This window comes from Mesitornis unicolor, unplaced genomic scaffold (assembly GCF_000695765.1).
Source record: "Mesitornis unicolor isolate BGI_N332 unplaced genomic scaffold, ASM69576v1 scaffold3881, whole genome shotgun sequence".
Lineage (NCBI taxonomy): Eukaryota > Metazoa > Chordata > Aves > Mesitornithiformes > Mesitornithidae > Mesitornis > Mesitornis unicolor.
This window is the reverse complement of record NW_010164291.1, coordinates 54,523-73,030: the sequence shown is the minus strand read 5'-3', so window position 1 is coordinate 73,030 and position 18,508 is coordinate 54,523. Positions and strand designations below refer to the sequence as shown.

Sequence of the window (18,508 nt, the reverse complement as noted above, 5' to 3'; positions counted from 1 at the left end):
ACTCAGTATGTGAGTGCTCAACCTATCTTCCCATTATAAGTTATCAATCACCAAAAAAACCATGCTTTATTTTTAAAGTATTATAACCTTTCATTTTCTGCTAATTACATTTTTTCTATCTATGCAACTGCAGCATAGTCATTGCTCTGGTCATTTTCTTCACTTTCCTGTGGGCTGGTGATTGTCACCCTTGGATTTGTGGATGTTTTTTCAAGATGGGTATCAACCTAAAGAAAAAGGACAAGTACTGTTAACTTCATCAGGGAACAAAGATTTCACATCATTTCAATACAGCACTAGCACTTCATACTAAAATTTCCACAAGGTATTCTTAACGTGGAAAAATATTTTCTGAGAGTGATCACATTAACATTTTTCTTTATCTTACACTTATCTACCTTCCAAAGGAGAAAGTACTCAAATTAGAGGTTCCCTCCCCCAAGTTCTTTCATCAAACAGTTATCCACATATTCATTTAAAGTGAATGCTCACTCACTTTCTCCACTTCCATAAATAATCTCAGCTTTTCTTAAAGCAAACCAAAAGAATCAATATATCTAGCATAGAAAAAATTCAGGGCCCAAGAAAATGTCGCGTCACTCAGCTATCTGAATTGAAAAATGTTCTCGTGTGTCATACAGAAACAGAAGAAAGCCCAGTTGCAAGGTGCAAGAAACTATTCCCAGTGTTACAAGATGCAGAGGAAGAGTCTGTTCTTCAGCAGCCTATAGACAGGGATAATGCAGCAAGTTGTTCTGCTTCTGATGCTCAAGAATCCCACTCTTTACAGATCTGGATTTCCCCCATCAAACAAAACACTTCTTTTCCCACATTCTGTTTGCTGGTCAGTTCATCTGAGAGTCAAGGTAGTCCACTTTCTTCTTCTGGGCTGCATATCTCCATCTAAGCCAACAGCGTATCACTATGTCTCCTGAATTAATGGGATGCTTGCCTTTAAACCGACTAAACCCCCTTGCTTTGATGATCTTCTTCATCTCCATTGTCTTTTCCAATTTCTAAGAGAAGGAGATGAAATTTCCACAAAGCAGTACTAGGAGCCCTTTATGAAATGCAAGTTCTGTGAAAGTCAACTCATCATAATGAGGCACTGAGCTTGCATGAATGCACCCTTCTGCTGTGTCCTTAAGGATGATGCAGTGTGGAAGTATATCATGATTATGCTTTTCTGGAAGTTGCAAGAATTTTTTAATTACTTTTTTTAAAAAATTCAGCATACTCAGTAAAGCAGGAGAGGCAGATTCATCAAATAGTGAGAAACATCTGCTTTCTCAGTTGGAAGGCATATAATGTAATTACTGATGTAACTGATTATACAGATGGAAACCAGCTTTTCCTATAAACTGAAGTTTTTGTAAATGCTCTCAGGACTTTATCCGGAGTGAGCTACTCAGAAACTAGCTGAGAAGCCTAAGGCTGAGATGAATGAGGAACAATACATTAGGAACAACAAACTAAAAGAATAAACACTCACTTGATTCTGACTGTCACAGTTTTCATGTTTTATTTCTTCTTCAGGCTGAAGATCACCTTGGTAGTTGAAGTGCTCCATTCCCTCACCATTTTCTTCATTTTTCTTGCCATTTAAATGGATAAGTTCCTCTTCCTCTGCTTGGTCAACATCTGCTTCTGCTTCATCTTCATTATTCTCATTTAATTTCTTCTTCTTGTCTTCCACTTCACTTCTTCCTTTAACAGTTTCCCAACTTTTCTCTCCATTCACAATTGGATATTCTTCCTCTCCTTTATATGCTTCCTCTTCCCTGTCATTTTCCTCTTCTGCATTTTCTTCTTCATCTACAGTTTCTGCTGGCCTCTGGTGAAAGGAAAAGTAGAAGCATTAAAAGTCATTTTTAATCAGAATGCTCCATGCAATTACATCATTACTGGGGAGTAAGTATGCACTCTTATTCTACATTAAAAAATGTGTTAGTGAGATTTAAATGTATTACATTGGGTTAATCCATTTGACCATACTCAAAACAACTGGAATGAGCTAGATTTAATTAATATAGCAACAGCTTTTTTGTTCCAGCTATTCCAGGTTCTCTGACATTCTGGCATTTAGTACATACTTGTTTATAAAATCCTATCACAATAAAATATCACGCATCACTAGCCCACAAACTGTTCCTCAAGAAGCATTTTACCTATGGAGCAGGCCATGCCATGCCAATCAGTCCTGTTGTGCAGCCTGTCTTCTTTGCATCCACAGAAAAGTAGCAAGAGAGATGAGGTAGATCTACTGGCCACTTCCATAACATTATTCCCCTTCCCAAAGACCCCTATGTAGGGTGGCATGGTTAGCATTTGTTTGACATTTCACCATTAATTTTTCCTATGTAGAGTCAGACCAGCAGACAGGAGGAACAGGGTCTTGTCCCATGTTGAAGCAGAAACACTATAGATAAAGCTGCTAGCAGCATCATTTTATGACAACCTGGAAGAGTGATGCACATATGATAGTTTTTGTCATTTGTCTTCCAATTTCAGCTTTGAAGATTCACCTGAATAGTCAGTTAACCAATGCCCCCATTGCCAAGATGACTTATGTACTTGCGCTGAGATTTGAATGAAAATAAAGGGGAAAAAAATCCCACAGGAGTGACAGGGTGTTTGCCTCCCACACAGCCTCATCAGACTAAATCTAAAGCAAACAAGCTGAGAGCAATAGATTATCTCTTAATAAAAGTGTTTGGAATTTTACTGTCATTAGCAGCTCCTTTATACAGGCAGCTGTCTGCTGCAGACCTGTGAGTCATATTCTAAAAATCTCTTTCCCCCACTAATACTAACATTTCAAAATTATTCTCTCATCACCTTCAGCATATTAGGAAAAGCCAGTTCAGTAATACCAACAACTGATTGAAGCCTCTTGATGAAACACCTTGCTTTTGCTTTGATATCGAAGTAGCAACATAAGACAACTTCATTATGCCAGTGCACAATACAGCATTTACAGTTTCTAAAAGGAAAAGTTATTGTGTTGTAATAATCCACAGAATGACAGATTACTAGAAATACTACATGGTTACCTGAGCAGAAAAATAATGGCTCTGTGAGTAATTTTTGAAGGACAGTAGTCCCTGTGTGGTTTTTATTCAAGCTTTCCTGACTCACTTTGATCTGGTAACATCAAACTGGCCTTAATAACACTAAAATAAAAACTAAACAAGACAAGTCTTTACAGACACCTTCAAAGAAGGTACCTTACCAAGCAAACTTAACCCAACTTTGGTAACCTCCAGCAAATAAAGATAGCAAAGAATCTGTAGAGCTGTAAATTATCAGAAGTTACCTGTTAGTCTTACATATGTGACCTACTAATTTGTTTCAAGTCTGCTAAGGAAATTAGCAGCTCTGGATTCTGACCAGAAACAAGGGAGGGCAGGACAAATTAAATGCACCAGACACTGCTAGCTAAAAGTTAGCAGGTTTGGATTTGCTTAATGGCACCTGCTTGCTAAGCCATTACAAAGACCAAAAGAAGCAAGGATAAGAAAAGAAGAAAAGTAAACCCAGGCTTCCTCAGTTAACTGTTGTAGTATTCCAAGATAATATTATTTCCAGCTTTTTGTTCCTGTCTGATAGTGGGTACAATCAAAAGAGAACATCTGCCTTTGTGTGAACTGCTTTATTGTAGTGGCTCATTTTGAACTGCAGAAGACAATGTGGAGTCTTTACACCATGGTGTAAACATACATATGCTAAGGCACATGCTTTGACTCATTTCACTGCTGTGGAAACAGTCTTTGGCATAGAAGCACAATGGACATTCGAGAGACAGTAACGGCCTAAGGTGCTACACTAGCTAGACTCATGAGACATTATCTGTCTAAAATAGATGTGGATTCAAATTTTTGAAGAGTTAAAACTGAGTAACACAGAAGTTAAACACAGCATTACTGAACCGTACCCAGAAGCTCACTGGAAGCTCACAGGGAACTGGCATGAAATAAAATTCAAATTTCAACTAATTTAACTTGACCAGTCAAGCTAAATTGCCCGAAAAATAATAGCACAAAACTAGATCAGTAAAACAAGTCCCACCAGTGCAAGTACAATGTTTTTATAGTAACTGAAAATTTCAAGATAGCTGAGCATATTACTACAATAGTTATTACTACTACAGATTAAAAGTCATGTTTACAGTTAATAATGTTAAAAGCCAAATATGTACTTCCTTTAATCTCCTTTCAAGCTGCACTACATTAGAATGAGCATTTCAAACAAGTTCATATCAACATTGATCCAGAAGAAAAGGCCTTCTGGAAGGTAATCTTATATGCAGTATGGCTCCCACTGCATGCAGAGTCATAGGTAGGCTTTGAAATGTTAATATGACCACAGAGAGTGCATTTCAGAATGCACAGCAGACCTAAGACAGGACTGCAGGGAGGGAACTGAAGGCCAAAATCACCCATCAAATCACACATTGCTCTTCACATAAAAAGTGTGATACTTTCTACTGAGATCTTATTGATCTAGTAGCTATGCATAAATTAGCATTATCTATTTTAAGTACACCTTCTTCACCGAGAAAGAGATATACTTAGAAAAAAAATAGAATTTTCATATTTAGGGAGAGAGAATGTTTATGTGCAAGGAAGGGAACAGAAAAAGGGAGAAACACAGAGTTTTTGATGGCCCAAAGCCTGTAAATACTTTACATGCTTAACTTTACCTTCTTGGACAGTTCCAGTGATTTCAGTGAACCTGAAATAGTGAGTTAAAGCCCACATTAAAGTGCTTGCTGGGTCAGGGTACAATTCAAAGCCTCCTGGAGTCAACAGGAATTTATTAATTGAATTCAATACACTCCAGCCATCCCTCCACCTACAACTGTACAAAATGCCTATTTTGTATACATCAAAGTTACTGCAAACAGTGTTCTCTCAGTCAGAGCAAATCAGGACGGGCATATTGAAAGCAAAACAGGTATGCCGATTAAGATCTACATGTTCTTGCAGAAATTATCAGACTCGTTTCTAGAAGTCAGCAATGACCTTGTATACTTAAGGAAAAACAGCAATAATTCACATTTTAGTTTCTAGCTTTTCATCAGTCATCTTTTAAGTAACCAGAATATTCCCAGTAAGAGCTTCCTATATGGAATGCATTGGCTGGGTAGCTGAGAGAGATGTGGGACTCTGCTGCTCCTCCTTGCACCCGAGAAGTCAGAGTTCAGCTTTCAGCCACTGTGTTGGCTCACAGGAAGTCATACAAGTATATTGCATTTGGGTTTCCAGTAAACGCTCAGGATGTCTCAAATACAGAGAACCAATTATATCTTCAGGCCTGAGTGACTGAGGTCTCTCACCACTTTATAACACAACTAAATGAACACAGGCATCAAATATTAATATCAATATGTCAACGTGAGAGATTCCAGGATCATAACAGATCATAACAGCAGCTCTTCAAAAATTCATATTTAAGTATCCAGCCAGTTGTTGCCCAGGGCAACTAAACATGTGTATTGTAACAAGTTACAGAATAAGTGTTGCTGTGTGACTTTAGTCCTGTATCCACATCACAAAAAACAGCAGCACAGCTTGAACCTGACAGCAATAAACCTGAGACCAGAGAAGCATGAGGTGATTACATTCTTATTCCTTCAGGTAATTTTCATGGAGAACTGAGCGACTTCTAGGACAAGGGACTTTTCTGGTGACTGTGATGGATTATCCTCATTACTCCTATAGTCAGAACTACTCATGGTAAAGTTTGTAATTTTGCCTTCTGAATGGTTACAAGAAAATAGGGAGTAACCATATTTCTTGTATTGCTGGCTGCATCTTTTAAGTGAAGATGATACTTTATTAGTTAGAATAATCTTCAAACTTCCTTCATGATCATGAGCACAACTCTTTGCTTGTCATGGACTTGCAATAAAAAGACTCACTGACAAAAGATCTGTATATGTATATTGAAAAGCATATTCAACAAAAGGCACATAGAACAACTGAAGTCATTCTCAACTTCATGTTGGAAATATGGACCCAGCTTGCCTTCTGGAAACCACCTGACTTACTCACAGGTTGATGAGGAACAGAGTGAATTTCATTTTGCGTTCAAGAAGTATGATTGCTTGATGGTATTTTTTAATCTCAGCAAAAATATGGCATTTAAAAAATAAAGATGTATTCTAATTACACTCATCATGCTATCATTCATTAAGAGCTACACTACCAAATTCCATCATCATTCAAAAACTAAGTCAGGAAATCTTCAGACTTCAGAAGAAGCTTCTTTCTTCTAATGTAATGCTAATGTAACCTCTTAGAAGGTGTTATACATGACTGATACTAGAATATTGAAAACTGCAGTATCACAAATTATTTCGGGTGGAAATTATTTTGTACCATTAATGTAAAACATAATTTTGCTTTATTGAAGCTATTTGGAAATGTTTACCTGGCTAATGGTCACAACAGACAAACAATGAGGTAGACAACAAAAATCTTAATAGTCACAAATACCGGCATGAATACATCTCACAAATGCAGCTTTAGGTACACTTAAATTTGATTGTACCAAACCTCTCCAGAACAGAGCTGTCCCTGTGTCTACTCAGTCAGGAATGCTTTGTAGCCACACTGCACAGATTCCAACAGCAAAACATTTTGTTCCCGAACTAGATAGGGTTGCTAAGTGACAGCAGCACTCTTCTCTTCCACATCATTTACAAATCCCAGGCTCTTAAAAACAAGCAAATGAATAGCTAAGAGTTCATCAGTTTTAGACATCCCACATAGTAAATGTGCTGTTGTTCCTGGAGGCAAAAGAGTGTTTATTCCCACAACATTTAAACTCCAACATTTTTATGGGTTGGATTCATTATTTAATTATTTATTTACAAAAAGTGCAGCACCTGAGTGCAAAGAGTCTAATTTTTCATAGGATCAGAGCACGCAGAAGTCTAACTGGAATGAATCAAAACTATATAACTTGAAGTGCGGAAAAAACCCCACCTTTTCAAACTCCATTCCTCAGTTTTATTGTGTGGTAACTGGATGCATGCATAATTCCTTTATCACAAGATGGCCATGGCAGAGAAGAAAACATCTGAGCAGATCCTTACTTTTTTACCTAAGTCCAGCTGGGGAATAAGCTTAGCCAATAAGAGCGAGAACAAAGGTTCTTCAAGATACCTGCTATGTTGATAATCAGAAGGCCTTCCACCCTTCTAGGGTGATAGCTGCATGCTCAACTCCCTCTCTGAAATGCCTGTATACCAATGCACGCAGCATGGGGAATAAAAAGGAGGAATTAAAGATCTATGTGCAGTTAAAGGGTTATGATCTAATTGCAATTATGGAGACACAGTGGGATAACTCATGGTGGGAATGCTGTCATGGATGGCTATGTCCTTTTTAGGAAAGACAGTCCAACCAGGCATTATGGTGGAGTTGCCCTTTATATGAGAAAGCAACCAGAACATATTGAGCTCTGCCCAGGGGCAGACGAAGAGCAAGTTGAGAGCTTGTGGGTAAGAATTAAGGGGCAGGCTAATATGGGAGACACTGTTGTGGCTGTCTATTACAAGCCACCTGATCAGGATGCTGACGAGGTCTTCTACATACAGCTGAAAGTAGCCTCACAATCAGTCTCATGGGGGACTTCATTTACTCTGACATTTGCTGGGAAGGCTATACAGCCAGGCACATGCAGTCCAAAAGGTCCCTGCAGTGCACTGATGACAACTTCTTGATGCAGGTGGTGGAGGAGCCAACAAGGAGAGGAGTGCAGCTGGACCTTGTACTGACAAACAAGAAGGGACTGGTTGAGGATGTGAAGGTTGGGGGCAGCCTTGGCTTTAGTGACCATCAGATGGTGGAGTTCAGGATCATGTGCAGTAGTCACAGAGTAACAAGCAGGATCACAACCCTAGTCTTCAGAAGGGATAATTTTGGCCTTTTCAAGGAACTGCTTGGAGAAAACCCATGCGATAGGGCACTAGAAGGTAGGGGGGCTCAAGAGAGTTGGTTAATATTCAGGCGCCATTTCCTCCAAGCTGAAGATCAGAACATCCCGATGAGTAGGAAATCAATTAAGGGAGCCAGGAGACCTGCATGGCTGAGTAGAGAGCTACTGAATAAACTCAGGTGGAAGAAGGAAGTTTATAGAACATGGCAGAAGGGGCTGACCACTTGGGAGAAATACAAGAATATTGTCAGAGGATGTAGGGATGCAACAAGGAAAGCTAAGACCTCCTTGGAATTAAACCTGGCAAGGGAGGTCAAGGACAAGAAGAAAGGCTTCTTTAAGTACACTGGAGGCAAAAGGAAAGCTAGAAGAACAGTGGGCCTACTACTGAATGAAGTGGGTGCCCTGGTGACAGAGGATACAGAGAAGGTGGAATTACTAAATGCCTTCTTTGCCTCCGTCTTTATTGCTAAGGCCAGCCCACAGGAGTCCCAGATCTTTGAGACCACAGAGGAATTCAGGAAAAAGGAAGACATTGCCTTGGTTGAAGAGGACTGTGTTAGAGAACAATTAAGTAAACTGGACATCTACAAATCCATGGGCCCTGATGGGATGCATCCACGAGTACTGAGGGAGCTGTCAGAGGTCATTGCTAAGCCACTCTCCATCATCTCTGAAAAGTCCTGGAGAACATGAGACGTTCCTGAGGACAGGAAGAAAGCCAATATCACTTCAGTCTTCAAAAATGCTAAGAAGGTCTGGGTAACTACAGACCAGCCAGCCTCACCTCCATCCTGGAAAGGTAATGGAACAGTTTGTTCTTGGCACTATCTCAAAGCATGTCAAGACAAGGAGGATTATCAGTAGTCAGCATGGATTCACTAAGGGGAAGTCATGCTTGACCAATTTGACAGTCTTTAACAATGGCATAACTGGATGCATTGATGAGGGGAGGGCAGTGGATGTGGTCTACCTTGACCAGCAAAGCTTTTGACACCATCACCCATTACATCCTCACAGATGAATTTAAGAAGTGTGGATTGGATTATTGGATAGTGAGGTGGACTGGCAACTGGCTGAGGGGAAGAACTCGGAGAGTTGTGGTCAGTGGGGCAGAGTCTACTTGGAGGCTTGTGCCTAGTGGTGTTCCTTGGCGTTCGGTACTGGATCTAGCTCTGTTCAATGTATTCATCAATGACCTGGATGATGGGACAGAGTGTACCCTCATCAAGTTTGCTGATGATACAAATCTGGAAGGAGTGGCTGGCACATCAGAAAGCTGTGCTGCCATTCAGCATGACCTGGACAGGCTGGAAGGTTGTGAAGGGAGAAACCTAACGAAATTCAACAAGGGCAAGTGTAGGGTACTGCATCTGGGGGATAACAGCCCCGTGTATCAGTACAGGATGGGGACTGACCAACTGGAGAGCAGGTCAGGGAAAAGGACCTGGGAGTCCTGGTGGACAGCAGAGTGACCATGAGCTAGAAATGCGCCCTGATGGCCAAGAAGGCCAATGGCATCCTGGGGTGCATTAAGAAGAGTGTGGCCAGCAGGTTGTAGGAGGTTATCCTCCCACTCTACTCTGCCCTGGTGAGGACATGTCTGGAATACTTCATCCAATTCTGGGCACCCTGGTTCTATAAGGACAAGGAACTACTGGAGAGAGTCCAGTTAGACCCACTAAGATGAGGGGACTGGAGCATCTCCCATATGAGGAAAGACTGAGAGACCTGGGTCTGTTTAGCCTGGAGAAGAGGAGACAGAGGGGGGAATCTCATTAATGCTTATAAATACCTAAAGGGCGGGTGTCAGGAGGATGGGACCAGGCTCTTCTCAGTTTTGTCCAGCAACAGGACAAGGGGCAATGTTCACGAACTGGAACACAGGATGTTCAATTTAAACATAAGGATAAACTTCTTTACTGTGAGGGTTACAGAGCACTGGCACAGGCTGCCCAGAGAAGTTGTGGAGTCTCCTTCTCTTGAGACATTCAAAACCAACCTGGATGTGTTTCTGTGTGATTTTTCTCTAGGTGATCCTGCTCTAGCAGGGGGGTTGGACTAGATGATCTTTAGAGGTCCCTTCCAACCCCTACCACTCTGTGAGTCTGATAAGCCAACAATATTTTCCCCATCTATTTCACTGACAATCATGTCTAGTTTTTCCATAACATTTTCTATGTGTACGTTAAAATGTACCTAAACTTCACACCCTACAATACAGTATGATCTGTTCAGCATCTCTGTAGATAATGATAATACTTAAAAAGAAGTCCTACTGAGGGTTGCAAAAATACAGAATTGGGGTTTTTTTCCCCAGAAACAGACTCTTCTACAGTGAATGGAAAAAGCCCTAAAAGTTAAGCAATTTGAGAAATTGCCTCCTCTAGGATTGGTAGTTTTTTTCAGGACAGGTGCATACAGAGAGGTAACTTTTTTCAAAGTGGTATCAACACTGTCTTTACATCAGAACTATGTTTGCAGGCTTCACTCCAAAGAAGTGAAAGCCAAACAGGACTCCAAAGAAAACATCAAACCTTGCTGCTGTAACTTCAGATATCACAGTCATCCAATGCAGATCGAGGGAAGATCTCTGCTCTCATGCTGAGGAGCAAGGAACCAACCAGAATAAGTTTCCCTATCTCACAAAGACAAAACAATTAAAAAAAATAAGTGTAAATCAGTGGAGCTGAAAGAAGAACACGCAGGGAAAAATCTTATCTGCTTGTCAGCACTCAAAATCTAGAAGACATAAATTACAGCTGCATTATTTGTAGCAAAATTGGAAGATAGAAAGTTTTGCATGTATTCTTTCCAAATGCCATTTTGAAATCCTTACTAATTTAGTGCAAAACATTTCCACATTAAAAGTTCTAGCCTTTTTAATCAAGGAATGTCTCTTTGAGCAGTCAGCCTGTTTTAATGTTGAATCAATGCAAACTTTAACATTTTGCCTTCAGCAACAGGGAAGATAAACACTTTGTTCTGTTCACTGAGGTGAATCTTGAGTCTCTAAAGCAAAATGTAAACTCCATAATGAAAACTGCAAATGAAAGGTGAAAGTTTTCTGCTACTGATGATACACTCCAGCTACAGAGAGAGCACCTAGGGGAGCTACACAGTCTCACATCACATCACAGCCCAGGAAATGGAGAATAATGAGTGGCATCAGGACTGCATTAACAGTGGCCAATGCCTGTAATAATGGGCAGCAAATGGCTGGTGAAAGAACCAAGAAAAAACCCAAAAACAAAACCCAAACAAATCAGAGGCCGTTAGACAAATTTATCATCCAGTGATTTTTACAAATGAACACAGAAAGAGAGGAAGATGAGGATGATGAATCTGGAGGGGAAAAAGTCCAGATTCATCCTACATCACTTGCATCTTAATAGGCAGCATGATATACCCCACGGCAAAGTAGGCTAGCACAACAACATGCCTGAATTCCTCATAGGGATCATGCACTGGACAACTTCATATCTCATAACTCTCATGCCTACCCCACCTCCCAAGGGCTCAGTGTGGGAGAAAAACAACCATGGTTATGGAAATGCATAAACCAATGCAAACTTGCAGTGTTTTTTCAATACTATTACTACCAACTGCTGCTTCTGTATATCACAACTCACATAAAATTAAAGAAAAAGTAGTAGTTTGTAACAAAATTTCCCATCTCAGAAAGAGGTACTCTGAACATATTTATATTATTAACAGCAAACTCAAAGCAACACACTTAATTACCATTTCAAATAAGAAACTTGTATTGCTTTGCTGCCTCCCTACCAAGATCTGCGACAAAACCATCTTGTTCCCTTGCTATTTGCACAATTGATTTCATAGTCTGTCATCAGTTCCCATGGATGTTGACACAGTGATGTAAACAACCAACCTGGAGTAAGTCTGCATGTCAAAAGCAGAAACTATCCATTTTGTATTTGGAAGCTGAAGTCTCAGTACAGAATATAGAACAGAAGGGTCTGGTTTGGTTTGAGGCAAAACAATGATTTTTCTTCCTTGATGTTCAATTACAACTGTCAGCTAGTCTGGAGCACAGCAAATCCTGTGCTTTTAATGTGTTCTCAGCTGGCAGACAGCATTTTACAGAACAGGACATAAGCGGGTGTCTAGCCCATATTACACTAAGTTTAGTTAATGGCTAATCTGGCATTTGTTCAACCATGTACTTCAAATGGCAAGAGAGAGAAGGTGTATACAAAGAAAAAAGACTAAGCTCTATCTTCACCACCTCATTTATGTGGCTGATGGAAATGATAGCATATCAGAAGTGTCAGTGTTCTAGTGAAAGCTGGCATGTAAATATTTATGCTTTATTCAAGACAGTCAAGCCCTGGCTGGCTGTCCTTTTCCATATTTCTAGCAATAACAGAAACTGTAGTTCAGATAAGAAAAAGCTGCAAAGCTTTACATCACAGAATTTAAAACAATTTAAAGTGGTCATTAATAAGAACCTGAACATGTAAAAGGCTAAATGCTTCCAAGGTCTGAGTAACCTCAGTTATCTGGGATTAAAAAGAGCTCAGGGCTGCTCAGAAGGACCTGGCTTCTTGGCAGATTACCTAGGAAACTATACAGCAAGTTTTAAGGTGAGAAATAAACCATGGCTTGAGTTGCAATAAATTTTTGTGCTTTGTTTGGTTTTTCTGAAAATACGAAAATCAGATTATTAGCAGCATGCATTGCTGATATTTTTTCCCTCCTCAAACACACCTGCTTCCAGTTCTGTGTCCAGGTAGCAAAATCAGTTGGTACCACCTGAAAAATATTTCCATTTGAGGACGATGCATGAGCCTTCATACAGGAGCTTAAAGGTACCAAGCTCCCAGTGTTGCAAACTTGCCAGCACAACCAATGGTCACTGGCAACTTAATCAACAACCACAGCTATCACTACCAAGCACAGAAGAAGTAGTGGAGAGTTAGCTATTTGCCCCTCCTTAGCGACAGTCACCATCTTCTGGCTGAGGCAAACAGGTGAGACCCACTGGCAGAGCTGTTCCCTGTAGCATCTCCATGGAGAAGTAAGGTTGCCATCTCCAGGGCTCTTGGATTTCAAATGAATTGCAGTCAACCTAAAATCTAAGGCCTGAAAACCCAATTTACACTGTCAAATGCTTTATGCTACCCAGAGGAATTTTTTATGCACCTTCAGAGGCCAATGAAGAGGCTAATCATTTCTCAATTCGATTATTACGCTGTCAAGAGCAGGGCAGAATGTACTTCAGATGTCATAAGAAACAAAGATTAAGGCGACAGGTGACATGTTCTTCCCTAATGTCAGTACAATCAGTACAACCCAACACACTCTAATTATCACAACACCTCATAAGGACAACTGCATTTAACAGGGCTGATGAGCCCTATGGTGTTTAGCACATAAGTCTCTAAGGCCAGGGCAAGTATTTGCTGTGAAAAGACAGAGCTGTAGTATTCCATACATCAGGGACCAGAACAGTCATGCTCTTGCCTCTTTCATGAGCATCATTTCTTTTACCTGATTCATGCATCTTCAAGAACAATATCTATAAAATAGGTAAGCAACATTCCTTCCCATTAAAGTGTATAAATCACTGAGAATGATGATTCTTAGTAACAGCAGCCTAAAATAAAATGGAGGGATCAAGAGTTGTTTGGTTTTTTTCAGATGGGTATGGCATCATTCTTCAAAATAGCTGTACCAGCAACTTCCTATGTGGCTTTTGTTAATGTACACATTGGTATCTCAGGCAGAAATTAAAACAAAGTATAAGATCATAAAACTTCTGTCTATTTTCCCCTCAGGCATTTTTTAAAGGCAGAAGAAAAGAAAAATGTATATGTCTAATATTCTGTTACCCAACTGAAATAAATTGAAAAAATTCAGCCAGCTAAATAGTAAGCACAAAATCCTTACTAAAAAATGTTGATTATAGGACTGAAATATTCAAAGATTAACAAATACAGAATCACAGCAAAATTAGGCTAGAAGATACCTCTGAAGCAGGGGTCTCCAAACTGTTTTGATTGCATACTCCATCAGTAAGAAATTATTTTAGCACCTATCCCCAGTATATGCATACTTACTTATTTCAAATTAGATACATGTACTACTGAAGTCCTGACATTTTCTTCCTGCACCCCAGTGGATTGTCTTCCATACCGCCTGGGCTGTGCCCACTCCACTTTGGAGACAACTGCTCTAGAGATCATTTAGGCCACTGCCCTGCTGGACCAACTCCAGAGTAAAAATAGGTTCGTTGAGGCTCTGTCCAGTTGAGTTTTAAAAATCACTGAAGGCAAAGATCCCCCACTCTCCTCGGACAGGAAAGTGTTTACAGTTCTCACTGCTGAAAATGTTTTTATTATGTCCAATTAGTATTTTCCTTGCTGCAAATTCTGACCTCATCCTTTCACTGCGCAACACAGAGAAAAGGCTGGCTCCATCTTCTCTGTAACTCCACCTGTAGCTGAAGGGTGCAGTTTGATCTGCCTTCTCTTGCCTAGTCTATAAGGTGAAACAAACACAGTTCCTTAAGCTTTTCTTTCTGTCATAGGCTCTAGCCTCCTAGATCCCCCTAATGTGTGTTGCTGTGCTGGACTGTTTCCTGTTTGTAAATACCTCTCTTGTACTGGGAAGGACTCAAAACTGGACAAAATATTCTAGACGCAACCTCAAAAGTGCCAAGTCAAGGGAGATAATCCATTCCCTTGAAGTGTAAAGGCTGTGTGTTTACAAATGCAGCCTGACCTGCACAGTCAACCTTCACCACCAAGAGGGAGCACTGCTGACTCATTCTCAAATGGCTACCCACAAGAGCTGCAGAGATGCTCCTCAGCCTACCCATGCTGTACCAATGCAGTTACCCTGTCCCAGGCACCCCACTTCATATTTCTCTTTGTTGAACTTCACAAGGCTCGAGTCAGCACATTGCTTGTGCTCATCTTGTGGACTGAACACAAAGTTGAACAAGTTGGCAAATTCCTACAAACTTGTAAGATGAAAAAGAGGACTGTCTTGTGAGCAATTCACTATCAGGTAAAAAATAAAAAGGTAAGTTTTCAGAAAATAATTTCACCAGTTCTACTCTCCACTTCATTGGAATAAACTTCAACTTACCCATTCCCTGCATTACTTCAGTTCACAGGAGTTTCTTTTAAAAACAAATCAAAGTAAAACAAAGAGGATATAATCTCATGTTTAGTTATCAAGACCTATTTATTGCACATAAGTCTTACACTGAAAAAGTTGGCCAAATAAGTATCTTCTTGTTCCAACAGAGGAAAGTGCTGGCAGCTTTAATAAAAATCAGAGAAATCCACATCTGTGGTTCAGGACTGCAGGAATTCTGACCCTGATTCTGTACCATAGTCTCTTTACTCTGCTTCACCAGTATAAAGGGACTGCAATCCAGGGGGATCTATTTGGTAAGTAGGGAGTCCTGATTCTCTAAGGCCGTATAAGGGCTCTCAGAGCAGTTCTCAAGCTGATGTATAATGAAAAGGTAACTAATATTTGACACATTAACAGAGAAAGAAAGATCTGCTAAAGCTCCCAGAAAAGAAGCCTTATCATTGAGCTGTTACAATCCTCCTTACAGAATTACACTGTACACTTGAACAAACTTGGGAAAGAAAAACAACACATGACCTGTGACCCTAAAAAAGCCATTTATTTAAAGCTCGATCAATACCTGGTCCAGCGGAACTTCTACACGAGTATCTTCATCTTCCTGCACTTCAGCTGCCCCCCACATTTCAGACTGCTCTTCACTGGCTTTGTAGATATCTTCACCTACAATGAGAAAGAGACAGAGTGGAGGGAAGTGAAGTCCAATTGTGACACTGTGTGGCGCAACTGCTGAACTGCAGTCAGTTTTGTTTCTGAGAGCAGGTTTCTGAGGTGACCCATCACTCCCATTACAGTGATTTTAATGCAGTTTTCAGCCTTTCATTATTGTCACTTTGTTTTCCTTTTCTTTTTAAGAACAAATACTCAGATGCTACACCATCTCGGGAAAGGAAAAGAAACAGAGGCTGAACAAAGTCCTATATCTGACGTTCCTTCACCTCTGACAAAGGTCAGGAGTAAATCTGAACTTAATACATTACAACAACATACTATTTCTATTTCTACAGTCAATGATAGTACCCTCTAGTAATTAGTATTATAAAATACTTCTTGCAAAAATCTCAGGCTCTGAATAAATAACAAACATGGTGAACCAGAAAGGAGTAAAAGATTAACAGAAACAGTGGAATTAATGTTACTCCCCACCCTTGGGCACATGCAAGTAGAATTATAGATGAAACTTCACATCTACTTTAAAAAAGCACATACTCCTAGCTAGCAAGGTTAATGATATTAAAATGTGCAAAGATTTTACACCACTTAGTTTGAGTAATTTTTTTCCCCAAATGTAAGTAATAACTAAGGGTCTTTGAGGTTTCTAATGTGGGTCTTTCAGTATCAGCTAACTAGGAAAGTGAAACGAAAATATTTCCAAGTGACACACATTCCTCTCTCCCTCACCCCAGAAATTGAAAACAACCCAGAAATTAAAAGCACAGGCTACTCCAAACCATCTCCCTCTCTCTCCATCTATCTAGGAAAGACAGAGAGTCCTATGCTTACATGTTTGCACTCAACACAATAAAAAAGAGCAAAAAAACCTTTGTGCTGTTTTCGATTGCCTCTTAATTCTTCATAAAAGGATATCAACTGGATAATATCACCTGACCATGCAAACTGATCTACATTGCTGGACACTGTGAACAGTCCTCGTGAAGCACTGAACCATTCACAGAACCACTGAGAAAGGGGCAAAAGAATGGATAAAACCCCAAGACTTAGAGAAATCCAGAATCCACCTGCACAAAAGAGTCGGCACTGACTACTTTGGAAGCTAGTTTCCCAGTTACTTTCTCATCACTGTGAGAGCCAAGGAAAGAGTTTACCCTGGGAACAAAATTCTGAGGCATACCATACCACTGCAAATGGCTGACTGGAGGGGAGGTGCCAGCTCATCCAGATGGCCTTGCATGTGAGCTGACAGACCACTGACTTTTTTAAAGCCATTCTCACAGTTTGAAATGCAGAGGCCGAAATGGGGAAGCCTATGGAACATCACAATGATATTCCAGAGTGGTACTGCTGGCTCCATCTTTAGGAGAGAGATTTCCTGATGGACACAGCAAGCTTGTGTACCTGAGCATCAGGAACCTTGCCACCCCACTAAAAGATCTATATTACTTGTCATCTGCTGAAAGTACTGGTGTTGGAAATACCACAGGGTTCTCAGCATCATTAGTTGGATTCTTATCCTAAATAACTCACATATCTTCAAAAAGGTCCTATCTTCATACTTAGCATGGAAATAATAATTTTCTGTTCTTAATTTCCTTTTTTTGTGGATTATTAAATACAATGTATCTGTTGTAGTATGTTCCACTGAAATCAGCTAAGGACACCCAATATTTGCTTGCAGTATGGTAAATCTTGGACAATTTATGTGTATGCATCTCATTACAAACCACCTTCGCCAAGACAACTTTCTTGACAAATTCAGCAGTAAGCACATGGAGTGGTAGAAAGTAGCAACAAAATGCATCGGAATGCATGTACTTTTTCAAATAATCAATGAACCTCACATTTCCCATTTTTCTGAGCTCTTAAGGGACAGAAGGTTCTATTTCTCTTACCTGATATTATCATTGTTGCCTCTCATCATAGACATTCCATTGAGATATAGAGGAAATATATATTCTGAAAGGAGAACGTAATGTCTTCCTTGAAAGCCACCATGATGACTCTCCTAATTCAAGGCATTCACTTAAGTTCCTTAAGAAAATAACCTTGTCCTAGATTCCTTGGCTCACTGAACTATAAAAAGTCAAATCAGTATCTGAAAGACATGCATTTAATATCACCACCATTCCATTTAGACTCTGTAATAACACCTCTGCCTTCAAGATCCTCAAGTCTCTCAACCAAAATGGGGGCTGTCTGGCCTCTAGAGATAAAAGGACTTTGGTGCAGAGGTAATTCTCATCAGGTTTTTCTTTGGCAGGGCAAAAGAGGAGGTACAAGGGAGATGAATATTTGTTGGCCCTGGAGGCTAAATCCAAAAAATTCATCTCAAGAGCTGAGGATTCTCAATTTTAAAGCATCTCTCCTTAGAACAGCAGAACATCCTCAGGGCTATGCTGAATAACCCAGCAACTAAACTCCACACACGGAGACAGACATGCAGTATTTTCAAAAACCTTAATTATGAAACTAGGAGGGAGTGAGGGAGAGAGAAGAAAACAATACATTTCTACCTGTAACCAACTTTCCCATTCAAAATTGTGGGCCCAAAAAGCTAGTATCATGAGGATTTCAATAAGCAAAACCTGAAATCCCCAGGGGAGTTCCTCCACGCACTTTCTAATGGATGTTTGCTCAGAAGGCTGGTCACAAATTAAAAGAGATTAGCTGAAAAGATGTCTGCACAGCCTTCCAGCATATATCAGGGTTAACACTCTTCATTGTCTTGCATGGAAAGCACTCTAAAGTGAAATAG

At 40.0% G+C, this 18,508-nt stretch overlaps 1 protein-coding gene across 1 annotated transcript in view; it reads right to left on the bottom strand.

Moving 5' to 3' along the window:
• Window positions 1-119: 119 nt before the first annotated feature.
• DCDC2 (doublecortin domain containing 2) overlaps window positions 120-18,508 on the bottom strand; it is a 65,241-nt gene continuing 46,852 nt past the window's right edge. Inside the window, exons 8-10 of the mRNA XM_010194247.1 lie at window positions 15,638-15,738; window positions 1,493-1,834; window positions 120-227 (exon numbers count right to left, since the gene is read on the bottom strand). Coding sequence (XP_010192549.1) covers window positions 120-227; window positions 1,493-1,834; window positions 15,638-15,738 — 551 coding nt within the window. The remainder of the gene's footprint in view (window positions 228-1,492; window positions 1,835-15,637; window positions 15,739-18,508) is intronic.